The 17,480-nt window shown below is 47.9% G+C and overlaps 1 protein-coding gene across 3 annotated transcripts in view; it reads left to right on the top strand.

Moving 5' to 3' along the window:
* Positions 1-21: 21 nt before the first annotated feature.
* Positions 22-17,480, top strand: part of NEDD4L (NEDD4 like E3 ubiquitin protein ligase) — a 180,093-nt gene continuing 162,634 nt past the window's right edge. The window contains exon 1 of one of the 3 annotated variants that reach the window (XM_055698516.1): positions 22-435. In XM_055698516.1, the coding sequence (XP_055554491.1) occupies positions 388-435 (48 nt within the window). In that variant the 5' untranslated portion in view covers positions 22-387. The remainder of the gene's footprint in view (positions 436-17,480) is intronic. The other 2 variants (XM_055698520.1, XM_055698518.1) reach the window with 2 other exon arrangements.

The following is a 17,480-nucleotide window of genomic DNA, read 5'->3' as shown; positions in this document are numbered from 1 at the left end:
GGGGAGCTGGGCCCGCCGCGCTTTGTGCAGCTCCGTGCCCTTCCTCCTCCTCCCCCGTCCCTGCGCGGCGGCCGGCGAGGGCAGGGCGGCAGCAGATCGACCTGGCCCAGCGGCCCTTCCCGCCCCCGGCTGCCGCCCCCCCCCGTTGGGCCCGCCCGGCCGCTCTCCCTGCCCCGCTGAGCCGCCGCCGGGGCTTCCCGCTGCTGGGAGGCCGCGTTCCTGCGGCCGCCGCAAAGCCTCGGCCGGCGGCAGCGGCAGCGCGGGCGGGTCCCAGCACCGCCCCCGAGCGGCGGCCCCGGGCAGCGCCGCCCCCGGCCCCTTCCCGCCGGCCGCCTTCCGCCGCCCGCGGGCGAGCAGCAGCGGCGGCGGCCCCCGCGCAGCGGCTCCATGGCGACCGCGGCGGTGGAGCCGGTGTACGGGCTCTCCGAGGACGAGGTGGGTCGGGGCGGGTGGGCTCGGCCGCGGCCGGCGGCGTGCGCCTGTGTGCGCCCGCCCGTGCCGGGGTGACGGGCGCCCCTCGCCCCGCCGCCCCATCGCCATTAGCCGGGGCGGGCAGCCCCCGTCGGCCGGGCGAAGGTCGAGGGTCGGTCCGGGAGGGCGCCCGGCGGGCTCGCCCCGCCCCGGCGGCGGCCACGGGCGGCCGGGGAGACGTGGCGGCGGGTCGGGGGTGGCGTCCCGGCCCGGTGAGCGCCGGCAGCCGCCCGCGGCCCTGGCAGGTGCTGCCGCTGCCCGTGAGGGGCCGGGGGCGGCCGGAACTCCCCCGCGGCCTGGCTGCCCGGGGCGCCCGGCCGGGGGCTGGGGCCGGGCTGCGGGGGGCTCCCGGCGGGTGGCCTCCGCCGCTGGAGCCTCGCCCGGGTTGTGCCCGCCACCGGCGGCACCGCTTGCCCCAGCCGGGGGCGGCGGCGAACAAAGGGCCGGGGGGGCGGTGCCCGCGGCCGGGCCGGGGCGCAGGGGCGCGGGGCCGGGCGCCGGTGCCGCGCAGAGCCCGGTGAGCTCGGTCAGCGAGGTGGGGCCGCTGGTACCTTATCACCGGCGCTTGCTGGACCCGTGTCCTCTGCGGGACCACGTACAGCGCTGGCGGGTCCAGTACGCGTAAGCGGAACAGCCTGCTTCGTCCGACGCGAATGGGAATAATTGTCGTTTGTACCCGTTTTCTTCCGTGGCCCCGGCGAGGTGCACCTTCCCCTCGGTGGGCGCTGTAACAAAGAGCCGGCAGAGGGACCGGCTGCCGTGCTGTGATTTCAGTGCATCTGGCACGTTGCTTGCCCGGGTTGTGTTTTTGCAGGACTGAATAATAACAACAATATTATGCCTGGGTTTGTGGGACTGAAGACAAGGGGCTGCCTGTCAGTTGTCTTGTGATGTAGAAGAAGCTGGCATAAAGAATCTTGTGACTGTAGATGCTGCCAGACAATTTTATTACCTGATGTGTTTGAATGGCACCAAACCTAAATGACTGTACCGTTTAATCCTAATGGGAAAGGAGGTTCTTTGGCTGCAGTGGCTGTTTTTATCAAGGGGGGGTGGCTGGTTCTGCTTTCGCTGATGTATAAAGCTATGGGAGCAGCCTGATTTCAAGTGCTCAGTGTGCGTGTGAAGGCAGGGGAGAAAAGCGTCTTGCAAGAGCCTTGGGCCTTTAAGATAGCGAGTACACTACCGGCAGAGAACCTCCTTCCTGGGTTGTTTTCCTAATGGCAGTGGCCTGGGCTGCAGAAGCCCCTGAGCAGCTTGCTCCCATGCGCAGGAATGCTTCTTTCTTGCCCGACCACCCAACCCTTCAGGTAGTGTGGACCTGTCGGTGGTGGCCCTGCCTGCTGCCAGTGTGCCGCAGGGCCCGTGTGGCCTGAGGGAGCAGCTGGGCTAGTGGGGTTGCTATCCCAGCACCAGCACCCCAAGACTCTCCATTGGCCGCGGTTAACGTGCTTTCATGGATTTGATTGAGTCGGTGTGATCCACGAGGAGAAGGGAGACCTGCGAGCCATCCTTTTGTGTCCCCCATAGGTGGCCAAGAACATGATACTGGAGACTGGCTGCGGCTTTTTTTTTGTTGTGTGTGTACTCGCTGTTATCTTTTGTCCCTGCCTCCTTCCTCGACATATGCTCATACTTGCATAGAATGTTAAAGAGAAGCAAATATGCAGAGAAATCTGCTGGACGGGGAAGTGTAGCTGCTGGCCATGCTGCTCAGTGAGTGTGCCACTCTCTACCTTGGCTCCAAGGTGGAAGTGCTGTCAGGAGAGCAAGGGCAGCTGCTACTGCGGCGCATGCAGCCCCAGCTGGTGCCAGGGACCTAGCCTGCTTGGTGGTGGGCATGGCGATTCGGGTTGAAGAGGTGCCTGCCACTCATCTCCTGAGGTAAAACCAGGCTGTCTGAAAAACAACCACTGGGAAGAGCAAGGGGTTGGTCTCTCTGTGATGACCCACAATGGTCCCCATGGCACGGATGCAGTGATGGCTACTGCCACCCTACCCGTAAGGAACAATAAACCAGTTCTTTGTGTTCTGTATTGCTGTAGGTCGTGACGGTGCACAGCGCTTTGCGGAACAGAGCAGGGATCACCTAAAAATACAACAGGAGACTGCAAAGGGGTGGAAGGAAGAGGAAAGGGGAACAGGGTGAGAAGGGGCCCAGCAAAGAATGCAGGCGGTATACACAGCCCAGTGGGCTGTAGTTTCAGTATGCCAGCAGCCTAAATTGCATCTGTGGTAAATGTATGGGCAAAGGAAGGCACTGAAGGAGGAGAGTCTCCCTTGGGAAGGCGGCTGTGACTATGCTTCATTGAAGGTAACTCTAAAGAGCTGTTAAGAAAGGCAGGTACATTTACAGTTCTGTTGCATGCTGGCTTTCATGAATGGTACCTTCCATCAGCATCAGCTTGGACTTGAGCTGTCTTTCTGTTTTGAAAAACAAAATCTCTTGCTAGTCTTGAGAAGCCAAATCATGTATGCGGACACATTTAGGCTATTAATTTTTCTTTGTTCCTACCTAGGTTTGAAATACAGTTTGCAGTTCAGTTGTATACTGTTTATGTAGGGTTTTAAGTAGGCCTTACGGAGGACTGCCGATCCTGCTATGTTTGCTGGCTGGAAAAAGTGGTTATTTAAGCTTAAGCTAGGCTTGCTTAATGGCTTCCCATAAAAGTAGCAGTATCTCTCACAAATAATTCAACATAGGCTTAACTTCTACTTGCACAGTAGATGTATGTGTCAGTAGGCCTACTTCATGTCTTAAATTAAGCATATACTTAAGTGTTTGCAGAGTTTGTGCCTACATTAATCTCTGGAAATAGCTGTAATTTTCAGTAGATACCTTCAATATGGGCATCTGTTCTTACTTTGTTCAGATACTCTGATAGGCGTTAAGACACTTGGTAGTTTAGGGAGTGACTTACTGAGTCACAGATGACAAGCCAGCCATTGCATTTAGCCACCGTCAGACTACATTTTTCTTCAGAAGTTGTTTTCATTTATGAAAAATTTTAGATTAATCTATTGGTTAAAATTAGCTGTAAATCAAGTTTGCTTCCTACAAATTTCTCACTGTGAGGGCAACTGTAGCACTGGCACAGGCTGCCCAGGGAGGTAGTGGAGTCTCCATCCTTGGAGCCATTCGGAAGCCATCTGGACATGGTCCTGGGCATGAGCTGGAGCTCGGGGTGGGCCAGCCAGCTGACCTCCAGAGCTCCTGCAAACCTCAACCATTCTGTGATTTTGTGAAATAATATTTACATAGGCTACTGGAAACTTAAGTGCTTTCATGCAATCTTTAAATACCAGTATATTTAAAAACTTCCACCCTTTAGTAGCTTAACATGTTTTTGTTCCTGCATAGAGCACTCTTCTAACTGAAGCTGCATATCAGCTGTGCGTGCTTGGTTTGTGAGACTGCCTTTTGTGAAAAGCTCCTGCTGCTAAAGGTGACGGATCTGCAGTGCTGGCTGGGGAGCGGAGGGGAAGGCAGCAAAACCAGAAGCACCAGCCCAAGTGGTGTAAGCGATGTCCCCCAGCTTCTAGCATGCATTTGTTTAGGGAGTTCCCAAACCACTGAATGTGTCAGGACTAGCTGTTTTGGGGAATTATTGGATTAATCTCATAAATTCACTTTTTAGTCTTCCCCACCCCCCCCACCCCGTAAGAAGGAAGGAAACAATACGTCTCTTAGAGAAGTACACCTCACATTCATTTCAGTTTGAGTTTCTTGAGAGCTATTGAATCAGTTGTGGCCCAAACAAAATGGAAGTTTCCACAAATATTCCCTTCCCCTTTCTCAAGTGTACTTGGGTGGAAGAAAAACTTGCAGCTTCTTGTATCTCTTTTGGTTGAATAAGTAACGTGTCTTCAGAAAAAGATCCTTGAAGAAAGAGTCTCTTTTTATGTTCTAAAATACAGGCAAAAAAGAGGCTTGCGTGTGAAACTGCCTTCTCCAATTCCAGCATTCTTCTCTTTTCAAGTTCTGTTCAGCTTCCATGACTTGCAATTGAATAAACCGAAATTGCAAGCTTCCTACTGAGATGGCGTTTTGTCATGCATTAGAAATTGTCACAAAGAGCTTATGTTCATGAAAGTATCTTGATGCATGAGATATAATTCCATATGCCTTAAAATAAATAGTTCTGGATATAGTCACTGTGGCTTAACCTCTTTTTCTTATCTTGGTACCATACTGGGCAAAGCACTGTGTGTGAGAAATGAATCCTGAAGGATTTCAAGATCTCAGGAGAATGAGACATGCTTTTGGTAAATAATAACAAAAACAGTTTTTGGGTATGATGGAAATGGCACCTGCAGGTGGGGTGAATTCCTGTGAAGTGTAGGCTTAGTTATACTTTATCTACTATCAGGGTAAAGAATAAAGATAAGATTTGCCTCAGTGGCATCCTGGTGAAGCAGAGCTTGGGCTGCGAGGTGATAAGGAGTGTGGCCGCAATGCAGCAGGCAAGCTGTCTCTTTTTGTGCAAACTGTTTCAAAGCAAAGCATGTAGGAAGTTGGCTTTTGTGTCTCATGTTTATGTGTTTCCGATGGATTTGTTGCTGTGGAATGGTCTCCATTGAGGATGCCTTGGACCCTGACCTTGGACATCATGTTAATGAGGTTTGTCTGTGTGTGTTTTGGTGCTGTTCATGGGATGGGGCTGCTCAGAAGCGGTATGTTACTGCACTGCTGGATGATTAACTTGATTTATCGTTGAGGAAAAAGGCTTCAATCTTTCCTCCCCCACTTGACTTGATGACAAAGCAATGACATAGTGGAGTTTGGCGTTGGATTTCTTTACTTGGCATTTTAAGCAAACCATACATTTTTGAAATGAGCATTTTGGCGAGTTGTTGGGGGGAAGTGTCTGTATTCTAGATGGCTGGAATCACATTTAAGGTCATGTTTTCTGATATGCTGCCTCGAGAAGTGGCTTATAAGCTGTGTCCCCTCATTGCGCTGGTTCCCAGCTTGGCTCCTGGAGCAGCGAGGATGGGAAGCGTGTTGGATGAATGACCAGGGTGCTGGGCATTGCTGTGGGTGGTGTGCCAGAGAAGCAGCTCGTAGACAGTCATGGTCCTGTGTCAGGCACTGCTGAATCCCAGCTGTAAGACGGGCAGAGCAGTGTGAGGGGTCCAGCCAGCCGTGTGCTCCGGCTCAGTCTGTGGCTCCTGTGAGGCAGGAGGCTTTTAGGTAGGGAAACAACCCCTCGGGTTCCCGAGAAGGTGTGCCTTTTGTGAACAGCGCTGCGAAGGCAGGCTCTCTGAAAAGAGAGATCTGTTGTTTCTGCTCTGAATACTCCAGTTATATAAAAGCATAACTCTTTCAATGGAGTGTGAGCAGGGGCCTCCCTTGGTCGCAGCGGTAATGCAGTGTCTTAGTAATAAGCAATTCAGAATAGTAACTTTTTTATTGACTTTTTAAATGGAGAAAAAAAAACCTGAATTGGTTTTATAGATTCTGAGTGCGTTGGCTTCCCAGGGATAGCATGTAAAACTCTAAATGATGATAAAAAGTCCAGGTAAGGAAGCCTTTCAGAAATGAAAAGGCTTGCGTATCTACTTGTTGTGGCATCATAACAAAATTAATAGGCTATGGTTCTTAGTAGGTCAATAGATTTTTATAAAAGCTTGCATTTTGATTTCTATGCTTTTAATTGAGTTATCAGCATATTTTGGCCACTGTTACTGACATGAAGTAAATTCTAGTTTTAATGTAAAATTAATGTAAAGGCATTTAAGCTGGTTTGTATTAAAATGTGGGCCTGAGGGAGTGAAGAAATTTTAGTTTTATATGCTCCCCGGACAGCTGTGTCTCTCCTCACCCCTGCTCTCTTACAAAGTGAGCTGGTCATTGTGCAGTCGGGTGAGGGATGGTGGCGGGTCGTTTGGCCGCTGCTTTCCTTACTGCCCAAACACTGTCCTTGGGCCAGGACGATGAGCATCTCGTCGGGTTTTAGGATTTTCAAGATCCGTGTTGTGGGCTGGCCATCGGAGGGCACTGTGCAATGGTAAATGCGCACTCAAGGTTCTGTTTGTGCTCGGACACGGCGTTCCTGGACAGCAAACACGGACTGAGTGCCCCGCGCCTGTCGAGCAGAACCTTCCTGCCACCAGAGCAGCCTTCTCGTGTCGGGGAGTTACGTTGAATGAATCTCTGATAGGGGGATTTGTGTTCTGCTTGAAAATGTAAGCAGGCATGATAGGTGAGCTTACCTTTGAGAAGGGAATAAGGTTAATACCCAAGGATGTTACAGGAAGAAAGAATAGGCCACAGTGGCTTCTAGGTTGGAGTCACATCCTCAGACAATGAGAGGTTCAAAGGGTTACAATATTTATCCTTTCTAAACCAAATACAGCTCATTATGCGAGATGGGCTATCTCCACAGGTGCTGTAGGATCCCAAGGCCACATCAGAGATTGTGGGACTTGGTCCTGTTATCTTTATTCATGTCATACTTGTGGGTAAGGCTGCCTGAAGCCGAAAGAAGGCATCTGCTGTGGGGGGGGCTATGTGGAGCAGCTGTATGCTTGTGTTGCAAGATCTGATGTAAATGCTGCCTGTTTGACAGCTAACTGATTTCAGCTGAATCAGGCTAAACTGAAAACCTCTTAGTCCCTGAGGATTATATGGGGCCAGGACCTCTTGCTTAAACTCTGTGGCATATAAACTGGGACTTCTCTGAGCAAGCTGGAAACCTCTAGGCCTTTTAATAGCAGTGAGGGATGGATTGTCTAACAGTTTCAGTCGATAAGAAGTCATAGATGTGATATCGATGTGCCGAAGTAGCTTGATTTAGTTAGTTTTGTAAATTTTGGTGTTGGTGAACAGAGGAAATCTCTAACTTTCATAAATTTCTTCATCTTTTGCTTTCACTGCCACTTCCTTTTAAATGTTTAATTGTATTGAATAAGAGTTTTACTGTAGCAGTAAAATAAATGCTACTAGGCAGCTCTGTCCCCTGTTAGAAGGAAATGGAGTGTAATCTTGTAAACACTGTTATTTTTGGTAAGCTGGGTAAGAATGCCGCGCAGGTTGGGTGACTTAGCCTTGTGCATGCACCGGGAGGAAAGGAATGTGGTCATACTGCTGCCCTGCTCTGCTTGGCTGGGACTTGAGCTGGTGCCATTTCATTATGAAAACCTGCCAGGGGTTTCACATTCAACCGGGACTAGAACTGTAGCTTTGAGAAGTGCTTAACCTGCTGTCAGGCCAGCTTTTTCCAGCATGGGGTTTTTAAACCGATGAGTTCCTAATGCTGAAGTGCTGCCTTCCCCTGCTCCCTCTGTCTCTTCCTCTCCCCTCCCATAAAGAAGGAAGAAAACCAAAACTCTAGGAAAGTTTTTTTTTTCTGCAAAGAAGCAGGAATTAGCTAGCAATTCATTTTAAAATAAGAGATATGGTCAAATAGCAGAGGCCCAGAAGCTGACTACAGTTAAAACAGTTTAAAAAAACCTCACAAACAAAACCTCAAACCGAAACAAACACCAAAACCCACCACCAAAACAACCCAGAGCTCCAACAAAACAAATCCAAAAACTTGTTTCTTGAGTATATTATGAAATGCCTGTCTGCCAGATGATGTGTTGACTGGGCAGCAAAGTCAAGGTGCGTATTTGTAATTGTTCTGGATTTCCTCCCTTCATTCTTTTAAACCCTAATGACTGCACACTGGCAGGGTGCAGATATTTGTCAGATATCTGATTTCTAGGAATTAAGAATCTTGCCTGTAATCAAAAATATCTGCAATTCTGAGAACACTTGGCGGGATATGAGGAATAATTCCATGAATGAATTGTGCTTTGCAGTTATGCTACAGTACCTTAATTTTGTGCCTGACTGCATGCATTAGTGTTGTTCCATTGGCGCTGTGCCAACTCAAGGCAGGTTTTCTTTTTTTGATGCAATTTACCTGCTGGAGAAGAGCAGAATTCTTTGGAATGGTGCACAATCATGCCACCCTTTCTCCTTTGACAGATCCTAGTTTTGAATAATCCTGGCTTGAGGATGGAAGTACGTTCATATAATCTGTGCTTTTCTCTGTGTTTTTAATTTAAAGCAGTTCAAAGTCTTACTGTTTTTTTTTTAAGCGTGGCAGGATTTTGGAGAGATGGGAGTGATGAGTGACCCTTGGTAGAATGTGTCCTGGGGTGACTTCCTTGGTGACTGTCAGTCTGGTGACTGGTGTGGTGGGGATGAGACTGGATGTGAGGCCTCGAGGGTGCCGCTCTGTGAGGCTTGGTTGGTGTCCATGTGCACCTAAGGTGGTCGCAGTCGCTCAGGCAGCACTCCGCTCTCCTGGTCCCCCACGCCTGCCGGGCGGCTTGTGGTTGTGTTCAAGGTCTTCGGAGGATGGAGCAGCATTTTATCTTCCAAGAATGAAGTGATCTGGAAGATAAACTAACAGCAAGGAAGAAGTTTTTTGGACACATTGAAGGGAGGAGAGCCAAAGGAATTTTTTGGGGGTTGTGCTTTGCTTGCAGTCATCATCTTCTATTCATCCGGTTTCTCTCTCTTCGAAGGGAGAGAGAGTATATTGCATCTCCTTCACACTGTGGAGTAACTTACGTAAACTGTCATCAACTTTTGAAATAAGTCAGCAAAAGTATTTAACTTTTTAATCATTGAGAAATTACAATAGAGATGTTGCTTCACATTTTAAGTATTTTTCTCTGCTGAACACCAGCCAGGCTTCTTTTCTTCCTAGCTTTTGAGTGTGTCTGTATGAAATCTTGCTTTCTTCTGTTAAATGAAAGTGGAGGTATGTCACTCAAACATTTTTGTCTGTTTGAACGGACTTAATAATGACTATTTAAAAAAACCCCACACTTGAGGAGATGGTAAACTTCCCTGCCCTGGCTAGGAAAGCTGATTCAGGAGGACAGGGAGTGGCGAGGTGAGGAGCTGAGTGCCTGAGAAAGTGTGTGCATGGCGCTGGAGCTGCATCACTGCTGATGTTGTGTATCCTCGGGCATAGTTTTGCATCGGTGCCTGTGGGTAGCTGCTGCAGAGCTGTTAGAAAGTGGAAGAGAACTTTGTATCTCTTGGTCAGTGATACTTCTGCTCTGCCTGAGGCTGCTTGAGTGCTGTACAGTGCCATTTGTTGCAGTTTGCAGCGCTCAAAGTGCGAAGTATCTAGAACTTTTGGGGTGGTTTTCCAATTGTTTATACATTTTTTTTATTGGAATGCCAAAACTAAGTATTCTGTTAGTATTTTCAAGAAGTGTATCAGTACTATACATTGCACTGTACTAAATAGGAAACTATACTGTTTTTAGGAATACAGTTACTTACCTAAACTTGTGAAAACTTTATGAATCTCGTCAAGTTAATGAATAGTAGCATTTTCCCTATGGTTAGGAGACATTCACCAGTTGACAAAAAATGGTTGCTCTTAAGATGATATTTATTTTTTGTGTATCAAAGGAGCTAAATATAACGTCAAGTTGCTGCTAAAGTGGGGAGGGTAGATGGCTTTGCTTTTCCCTTACCCTTCCTTAGCTCCAGCTAGCTCCCTGCCATTTGTGCTGGCACTCTTCTGATATCAAGGTAAATTGATACAGGTTAGCAAAAACGGATTAAAAATAAATCACAGTTTAGGACAGGTTAGCTTTCTACTGTTCCAGTGAATTGCATTTGCCTGCTCTGCAGTCACACAGCCCTGCGTGTCTCGAATAAGCACTGAAAGCATGTGGTTTGGTGGGTGGGAGAAAGACCTTTATTTTCAGCCCTGCTATTTGTATTGTATCGGTTCCATCTGGCCGAGTCTTATCACTTAATATTTTATTCCTTGTTTCCAGTGTCCATCAAAAAAAGTTAACTCCTTGAGGTCAGGAGTTCAGTGCTAAAAGTTCATGTGCAAGTTCAGCCAGGACTGTAGGTGAGCAATGTCTGCTCCCACAGCCTTGGCTTGAGTAAGCACTTCTCGTTCCTGTTTGCTGTGCAAAGGAGCTTTGTGGTTTCATTTTCCCTTGCAGGGTAGGGTGGTCTTAATGATACTGTGGCACACCTGTGTCCTGACAGTGTCCTTAATGGTGACTCACCGGCACTAGCTGTATGAGCAGAGGTTGACTGGGTAGCACAGAGAGTAGGATGAGTCTTGTTTACTGTCTTCTCCATCGGTAGTACCTCCCTGCCTCTGAACCTCATGGCCCTCCCAATGGGAGGGCTTTCTTCTTCTATTTTGTCGTCTCCTCGGCTAGGTCTTGTGCTAGTTCTCACCCACAGTTCTGGTACTAATCCTCTTCTAGCAGTAATGTTTGGTAAGATACTGGTAGGAGACAAGTCCAAGAGTATTCTTATGAAAAACTAGATATCCCATGGGTATTAGCAGCCTGGGAGTATCGCAGGCGTTTTCTCTTCCCTCACAAGCTTCTTTCTGGTTGTGACCGTAGCTAGCTGTTAAACCAACAGAAGCCTTTGCTGTGCTGTTTCATTGTTGCTTCACTGAAGTCTTGATGAGTAAGAGCTACAACATACATTTTATGCAGCAATTTTTTTTCAACTCATCCAAGAAATACACTCTGTTAACTTCATGTGGTGCTACCTTTGGTAAGCCCAGAATATTTTACCTGCCATGAATCTCCTTGTGCATCTGTTCCTCAGTTTGTAGTACTGTTCCACACTGGAGCAGAGAGGTTGAGGGGTCGCTTTTGAAGACCCAACTGGATGGAGTCCTGAGCCAGCTGGTCTGAAGTCAGTGCTGACCCTGTGGAGCAGGAGCTTTGACTAGAGATGTCCCTTCCAATCCAAATTGTTTGATGACACTGAAGTACTGTAATGTGAATAGTTTCTCAGAGCATGATTTTTCCACTTTTCAGAGTTTATTGTGTTCTAGATTCATATTGTGTGGCTTGGTTTGTCCTACTGATTTGGAGGCAGCTTTGGGCTGACAGACCAATTGGTTATTCTTTTGAGTGCTTTTCTGACAATAATAGCTGTCAAAGCCGAGCTTTAAAAAGGCACCTCATTTGCCTGGTGACCCTTTGCCCAAAGAAGCAGTGGAGACTTTTGTTTGATTTCCTGGTCTTCCTCATCTGGCTGGCTGTGTTACTTGCACAAGCAAACCACTAGAGCACTAGCAGCGTGTTGGGACTCCTGGTAGTGCTGCGTGGATGCTTGCCGATGCCACAGAAACTTGAGGGCTGGGCAGAAACAAAAGTGGTCATAACCTGGCCACTAGTAAGCTGAGCTAAAGGTCTGAAAACCAGATGTAGATGTGGGGGCCAGCAGTGTTTCAAAACAGCCTTTGGTAGAAATAGTGGGCAGTTAACTTGAATGGCTTTTTATCTTTTTTTAAGGTAACACTATATATATATTTTTGTACGAAGTAGGTTATTCTGACGGTGCTGTCCTGTTGCCTCTTTTATCCAGAAGGTACTTTCTCGTTCAGTGGTCTAATTAGCGTGATAAAGAAGCTCTTGCATTTTTCTTCCTTGATTTGAGGATTTGGTTTCATTTGTACCTGGTTCAGTTTAAGGCCCAGCTGCACCCACAAGGGTGGTGGCTGTGCTTTTCTTGAACCCCATGAAGCTGAGGAGATGGTTGCTGTGAGGACCATCTGGCAGATCTTGCTCTGCACGTACTGGGCTTGCCAGCTCTGGCCAGGGCTGGGGGCTGAGGGTAGAGCTGTGCTTTGCAGAGACGTCCTGCAGCTGTACCAGTGGTCCCATGAAGTGCAACTGTGCAGTCAGGTGTTTTATTCGTGTCTGACTAGTTGCTGTTGTAGCTTAAAATGTCAAACGTAAATCAGGTTAAGTAGTTACAAGCTGGGCGTGGGTTACCTATGAGGCCCAAGGGTAAGGAAAAAGCCTGTCACTCACAGAAGGGCTTGCGTTGGAAGGGACCTTAAAGACCATCCAGTCCACCCCCCTGCTGCAGGCAGGGACACCTTCTAGTAGACCAAGTTGCTTCAAGCCTCATCCAACCTCTGCCAGTGCCTCACCACCCTCACTATAAAGGATTTCTCCCTTGCATCTAGCCTAAATCTGCCTTTTCAGTTTAAGCCATTTCCCCTTGTCCTGTCACTATATGCCCTTGTAAAAAGCTCCTCTCCAGCTTTCTTGTTGGCCCCTTTATGTACCTGAAAGGCTGCTCTAAGGTCTCCGCAAAGCCATCTCTTCTCCAGGCTGAACAACCCCAACTCTCTCAGCCAGACTTCACAGGAGAGGAGCTTCAGCCTCTGATCATCCCTGTGGCCTCCTCTGGACCAGCTCCAACAGGTCCATACCCTTCCTGTGCTGAGGACCCCCGAGCTGGACGCGTGCTGCAGCGGGGGTCTCAACAGAGTGGAGCAGAGGGGGAGAATTGGCTCCCTCACCCTGCCGGCCACACTGCTGGTGATGCAGCCCAGGACATGGTTGGTTTTCTGGGCTGCGAGTGGGCATTGCCAGTGTTGAACTTTTCATCCACCAGCACCCCCAAGTTCTCCTCAGCCTCAGTTACCATATGCCTGCATGCTCTTACTGCAGCATGCTGGGAGAGCCCCTTTTGGAAGCTGTCAAAGCCATGGGTCCTTCATAAGCGCTAATGAGCAGCCTCGAAGTCCTCAGAGTTCAGGTGGTAAAGTTGGTAGCTAATGTGTTGTCAAGTCTTGTGGAGATGTTCTGATATTGCATGCTTACCTGAGTCACTTTTGTCCATAGAATATTGTCCAAAATTTGGGTTGGAACTGTGCATGTTTTAAAGCATTTCAGTCATGACTTCAGTCACTGTGTTTTGATGGATGATGTTGTGAAAGAAATGCCTCTGATACTTGCTTGAATTGATTTAGCAAAAATTTGCATTGTTTGCTCATCCTGCTGACACAATGAAATTTACCATTAATCCATTGTGCTACTGACATGGAGTCTGATTTTAAGTCCAGTCAGTTCAGTTCTGAACTACTGATAACTGCGTTTGTTTTTCTTCAGTTCACTCCAGTGAGACAATGAGGTGTAATTTGGCGCAGGTAACTGTAACCTGTGCAAGTGTGCTCTGTGCCGTGGAGCGACCAGCGAGCTGGCTCTGCTGCTGTGGGCTGCCTGCCCTCGCTTGTCTGTGCCCAGCAGGGGTGGAGGTTTTGTTTCAAATTCCTCACACTTGCACAAGAAGCAAAGCCGTTAACCTGCGCAGCAAAGCCATGCGAGAGCACGTTTGAAGGCGAGTGGTGAAATGACTGTTGCAGACGGTAACTGGTGAGGGTTGTCACTAAGCACTGTGACCACCTTTGGTTTCTTTGCAGCTTAGGCTCTATACTTCAAATGCCAGGACTGCAGTGTTTGGAAAATGAAATTAGGGTCCTCAAACTGGTGTAACTCCGCAAGCTGGAATACAGATGCCGATAGTGTTTGATAACACGAGAGTGTACTACAGAAGCACTGTGTGTCATTGGTAGCATTGCTGTGGAAACCTGAATTTTAGCAGCGGCTTGTTTCAGTGCGTTTAACGCTCAGTATCCTGATGTTTATCGGAGAGGTGAGGCAGTGCTGCAGCTGATGTCCATCAGCCTGGAATCGCACGCCAGGGCTGGTGGATGCTGGGGCTGCCACACTGATTCTGCTGGATGTCTGACCCGAAGTAGTTCCTATCAGGAGGTCAGATGGTCTTCAGATGTGTCCTGCAGCTGGCTTGGCTTTCCGAGGCAGCTTCTGCTAGGTTACCTCTCTGGGCTGTTGGGGAGCTGGGGTGGGCTGGAGCTGCCATGGGGACACTGTCCCCCGAGGGCTGGGACTCTTGCCGTGTCCCTGTGGGCAGCCCAGGGCTGCGATGGAGCCAGAGCTCGCCGGAGTGCTGTGGCAGCAGCGGGGCTGCCGCTGGTAAGAACAGGCCATGGGGGGAAGAGCCAACTGTGAGGAACACACGTGTTTTTGCTGTGTTCCCTGCAAGCATGGTATCTCTGAAAATCCAGGACCTCTGTGTGAAAAAAGTCACCTGCAGCTCTTACCTGGACTTCCTGACTTTTTCTTGCTCTGGCATTCACACAACTCATGTGTTTGCCTAGCAACAGCTTTTTTCATTTTGAAACACTTTCTGGGTTTTCTTTCCTGCTGGGTATCGTGATCTCGTTTCTGCTACCTGTGAGACCAGATGGTTACACTCTTCTGCTCCAGTCACTGGGGACTGCTGTTAAATCCAGTTGTGAACAAAGGATTGAAGAATAAGTGTACCTGCTCTTTGCTGTTAAGGACTGGTGCGTGAAGATGGGTGCAGTTCTTGACCTTTGGATTTCATGTCTGATCTCTGATTGTAATCTGTGCTTTTTATGTCGTCTTAGATAAAGGTGGTATTCAGAAGGGGTTTAAGCCTTTCTCCACTGTTAAACTGGCTGTTAATATCGCGTAAGTCCTTAGTCTTATGTAGCTTAGATTGAAATAGACTTGTGGTTTTACTGACAGTAAAGAGATTTTTCTTTTTGAATAATCAAGAGTCTTCCAGTCAAAGGGACAGACATGGTTGTTGGTAAATGGAAGCAGAGAATGACCCGCACTATGCAATCACCTTAGAGTAAGTGATTTTTCATGGAGAGGTTCCACTCCCCCATATTCCATAAATGCTTTCAATACCTGAAAGGTGCATTAAAGGCAGGAGGTGTATGAGAGCACAGGGCTGGGGATATGTTGATTTATTATTATCTTTTACCATTTCCTGACCTCACTTGAATGATCAACACTGTTTCCAGCACAAATCCAAACCATAGCCCATGCTAGCTACTATGAAGAAAATTAACTGTACCCCAGCCAAAATCAGCACAAGGTTTTATGGAAGACTGGATGAGGAAAGAATAGGATGGCCATATTGCTATTTGAAAGCTGAAGTGTGAGGAGATACCACTTTACTGCTGATGGATGCAGAAATATTTAGGTATTCCTATCAGAAGATACTAGCGAATTGAGTAGTAGGCTTTGCATGTCAGTGAAGCAGTCTGCTGGGTTGGCCAGCACTCTTGAAGAATATTAAATAAAAATTACCCTTTTGCATTCAAGCAGTGACTTGGGAAAGACTACTTGTGAGATTGTTCCATTTATTTCAGCTGACTTACAATTTCATGGTAGTTCTGGCCATGCTGCTGCTCGGATGGAGTATGGTCTAGTTGGAAAATCACTGAGCTAAGAAGTTTCTTCCTCTGAGATGATAAAGATCAGACAAGACAAAGTTGTTGCAAAAGGTTGAAGGCTTAGTGATTATTCTCGCTGTCATTACTGCCTTACATCTTTGGCAACCCACCTATTGTGCTGTGACTTTTTTCTGTTTTAGTCATCTTCCCATCCCTTGGCAGTTACTCCTTGCATGGGAGGAACTTGTACTTTTCCTCCTCTTTCTGTTTTCTCCAGCCTGCTTGTTCTGTCATTCCCTGTGGCATCACTCTGTGTTCACCAGTTTGCCTACGTATCGAAGTTTTGTGCCTTGTTGTTTTTTTTGAGTTTTTTTTTTTTCTTGCTATGAAGATGCTTAGGAATAGAGAATATACCTGCTCCATAGAGCTGTTACGTGGCAATCTGTTTCTGTAGGCCAGTGATTTTCAGATTTCCCCTGGTAGCAAAACTTCACTTGATGAAAAGGGCTATGATTTGTGCCACACAAGCTGCTATAATTTTTTTGCCCAGGGCTGGGACTGCTCCTGTTACCTCTGCAGCCTCTGCTGGAAAGCATGCCCAGATTCAGCACATATTAGGTAGTCCTGGGTGCCAGGTTGATGCCTTGAGGTAGGAATTCCTGCCGTGGACTTGCAGACCACCTCTGGAGAAAATGGCTCTGCTGTAGTTGTGATCCCTTCTTTCCCTGGATGCAACACTGGATTGAGAGTTGCAGAATTTTGAGCAAGCTCTCCTGTTCACCAAACCTTGTTTATTTTGTATTTAGCAAACCTTTCAAGCTATTTTCTTCCCCTTCTGTGTACAGTAAGAATGTGTATACTACAGCTTCCTACCAGGGAGGCCAAATGCCAGGAAGGTATTGAGCGTGAATGGTGGTGGAGAGGCCGAATGTCCTTGAGGGCAATTGCAATCAGGCTTAATTCAATATGCACAGATTGGGTCTTTCACAGAGTCCACTGCCTGAGTTTTTTTGGTTTTGGGTTTTTTTTTCTCCTTTTTTATTTTTTCTGGTTTTGGTGTGTTAAAGCTTCCTTTTCTTGCTTATAAATTGTTGATACCTGTACAGGTTAGCTTAGGGGTCTGAAAGTCTGTTTGTTCTCTTGGGAATAGTATATTGTGCTTAAGTCACTTTCAATTTAGAAGGCGGTTCTTCCCTGGTCCCTCTGTATTGCTGTAGCATTCATCTGGGGGACTCCTGCATGAGTGAACACACAGGGTAAAACGCTGGGGTTTCTCTTGTTTCCAGTGCTCAAAGTTAATTTGTCTTCTAAAATGTTTCCTGCAAAACACAACTTCAGTTGTGTTTCTTCATGCACTTTGTAGGGGTTTGGTGAAAAAGCCAGAAGTTTGACAAAATTTTCAGGTACTTTCCCTAACTGAACTTCTTTGGCGATTGCTTGCGGGTTGTACCTGTTGTTTCCTGGAGATCTTGCAGGCAGAGAGGATGTGTTTTTACGTGAGTGTTCACCGCTCCCTGTGGAACCTGGGAGGAGAGGATAGCCCCGAAGAGTTTGTAAACAGACTCTGACTTAGCCGTGCAGTTTGTGTATGCTGGGCTGGTTCTGCCCCCTCAGTCCTCTGTCTGAACCTGTGACAATGCTGCCGCTTTGGAGATGATGCTAGTTGTCTAGGTGGTGTTCCGCTGGGTGCAGGAAGGTACCTGGATTGTATAGCACTTCTGGGAAGCTTGATGCAAAAAGGTAAAACCCCAAGCTTCGTGCTGGCCAAAGAAATCTCAGCACAGCCACCCTCATTGTTATGTCGTGGTTGGTGATTTAAAGCAGTCTGGCTGAAGTCTTAGGAAACAAAATAGCTTGCCTTGGTATTGTGCACTAGCACTGCCTGGGTTTTGGAGTTCCTTTGGGCAGTGACTTAGAGCTCCTTTTAGTTAGCTTTGGACAAGTGTGGCTGAGCGGAGAGGAGAGAGAGGGATG

This window comes from Falco cherrug, chromosome Z, assembly GCF_023634085.1.
Source record: "Falco cherrug isolate bFalChe1 chromosome Z, bFalChe1.pri, whole genome shotgun sequence".
Taxonomy (NCBI): domain Eukaryota; kingdom Metazoa; phylum Chordata; class Aves; order Falconiformes; family Falconidae; genus Falco; species Falco cherrug.
This window is presented reverse-complemented; position numbering and strand designations above follow the sequence as displayed.